The sequence below is a fragment of the Haplochromis burtoni genome, unplaced genomic scaffold (genome assembly GCF_018398535.1).
Source record: "Haplochromis burtoni strain Fernald_Lab_line unplaced genomic scaffold, NCSU_Asbu1 Contig_1059, whole genome shotgun sequence".
NCBI classification, from domain to species: Eukaryota; Metazoa; Chordata; class Actinopteri; order Cichliformes; family Cichlidae; genus Haplochromis; species Haplochromis burtoni.
In genome coordinates, this window is record NW_024583420.1 from 65,771 (window position 1) to 67,699 (window position 1,929).

The 1,929-nt window shown below is 37.4% G+C and overlaps 1 protein-coding gene across 1 annotated transcript in view; it reads right to left on the reverse strand.

Annotated features, from left to right (window-relative positions):
• Positions 1-1,929, reverse strand: part of LOC102295677 — a gene marked incomplete in the record, with an annotated part of 16,478 nt that overhangs the window by 2,223 nt on the left and 12,326 nt on the right. Inside the window, 1 exon segment of the mRNA XM_042216441.1 lies at positions 188-248. Coding sequence (XP_042072375.1) covers positions 188-248 — 61 coding nt within the window.

Consider the following 1,929-nt stretch of genomic DNA (forward strand, 5'->3'; position numbering starts at 1 on the left):
AGTATGTGATGCTTTGGGTATTTTACAGGTGTCACGGACAACAGATAAAGTATTTGTGGAGTCTTGAAGAATTATTGTTGGAAACTGACATGTTAAAGATACTTTGAACTTTTAAAAAAAACATAACCAGTAAGTTTAGAAAGAAAAGCTAAAAATATAAACACGAACACAATAATTTGTACCGTACCTGTGGAGACGATGGAGAAGCAGGAGAGCAAAAACACAACGATGGTGGCAGCAGAAGGCATCTCTAAAAAGGTCAAAACTCTAATCATGTTGAGGTTTAAGCATCGTACCGCTGAAGGTTTGACATAATGAAAGGTCACCGCACGCGTTTGAGCTCTCAGTCTAACATACACATGAACATACACATGAATGAGAGCTCTGCTTTTGCTTGAGTGCATGTTGTTTTTGTGCTGCCGCGCTGCCTCAGGGGAAAGTGACCCTCGTTTGTAGCTCATGGCTCATGGTTCCCTGACACCAACCTGAGCTAGCTGTAACTCTGTAGAGCTAAGACTTTTTGGTGATCTGCATTTTATCAAAAATGATTTGTCAGGTTCTCTGGAAGTGAGTGAGCATCATCAAAGTTTTTTTTAAATGTCTAAATGTTAATTAATTAAAATTAGGGCAATCGCTGTCCTGGATTTTAGACCCTGAATATTCTGTTTTCAGACAGGAATTACTTTTGTTGTTCAACGGTCACTATTCTGACTGTAGTTTGTTTTTTGATAGTAACAGTTCTCAGGTTTTAAATTTTCATGTTTTATTTTTGCTTTTGATCTTATGCTTCTATGTGTTTAGTCTTATGGTCATTTGTATATTCCTATTTCTGTCAGTGGTTAGAGTTATATTTCCCAAATTCCCTTCTGTTGTCAAGTTTTCTTCTTTGTCATGTGATTTTTCTCATTAGTTCCTTCCAGTTTGATCATGGTAGTTCTTTCTCTCTCATGTAGTGTGTTTAACTTTGCTCCTCTTGTCTCGTTACCCTGATTTAGTTTAGATGTGTTATTTCCAGCTGTGTCTCAGCCCCCACTGGCCCACAGTGTGTTTGTGTGTATTTAAAGCCTCTGATTGCTTTTTACTGTTGATTGTTTTCCATGTTTGTCTTCTCTGGTGTCTCCTGGTTTAAATTTATGACTTTATCAGTCTTGGACTTCTCTGCAAAGCCTGAATAGAGTTTTGTTTTTTTGTTCATGAACTCTGTCCACAGGGTCATTGTTCACACATCACATGACACGAGAGAAAAGGTTAATAATGCTTAATAACAGATTAATAACAGAATATTAGTAGTCTTTCTTTTCTTCTCCTCTCAGAAAAAAGGTGCAAGTTTCCGTCGCCACAGATGAAGTACACTTTATAACTCTGCTGAATGCTATACAGTACAGTGTATACAGTATTGCAAACTCATTATTCAAACAATCAATCACTCAATCAATCAATCAATCAATTCAAGAGGTTACTCTAAATTTTTAAAATCAGTATAAAGAAGGAGTCTTTTCACTTCCTGTTTCTCAGATGTTTTACAATAAAAGCCTTGAAGCTCAGTACGTCTCCAGTCCCCATCAGCAGTCTCTGCTTTTTTGTCGGGTCCCACTGCTAAATCCCTCACCCTGCTACACTGCAAAGCAAAACTTCAGTTTCAGTCTGACTTTGAATTCAAAATGAAGGTTTCTGTGCACAAATGCAAGAAGACACAACTGTGATTTAAACAGACGGTAAATATTTGTATGCTAATTATGTCGTAAACAAACTGCAGATCTGTGAGTTCAAATATGTTTACTCTCTAAGGCTATAGGAGTTTATCTACCTGTAGATGTTTAACAATAAGATACAAATACACAAATGGGCAATGAGGTACCACTTGTGTCGTGTGGTTTAACACCTCTCTGCAGATACTGATCACACAGGAAGAAGCAGGAAGCACACTGA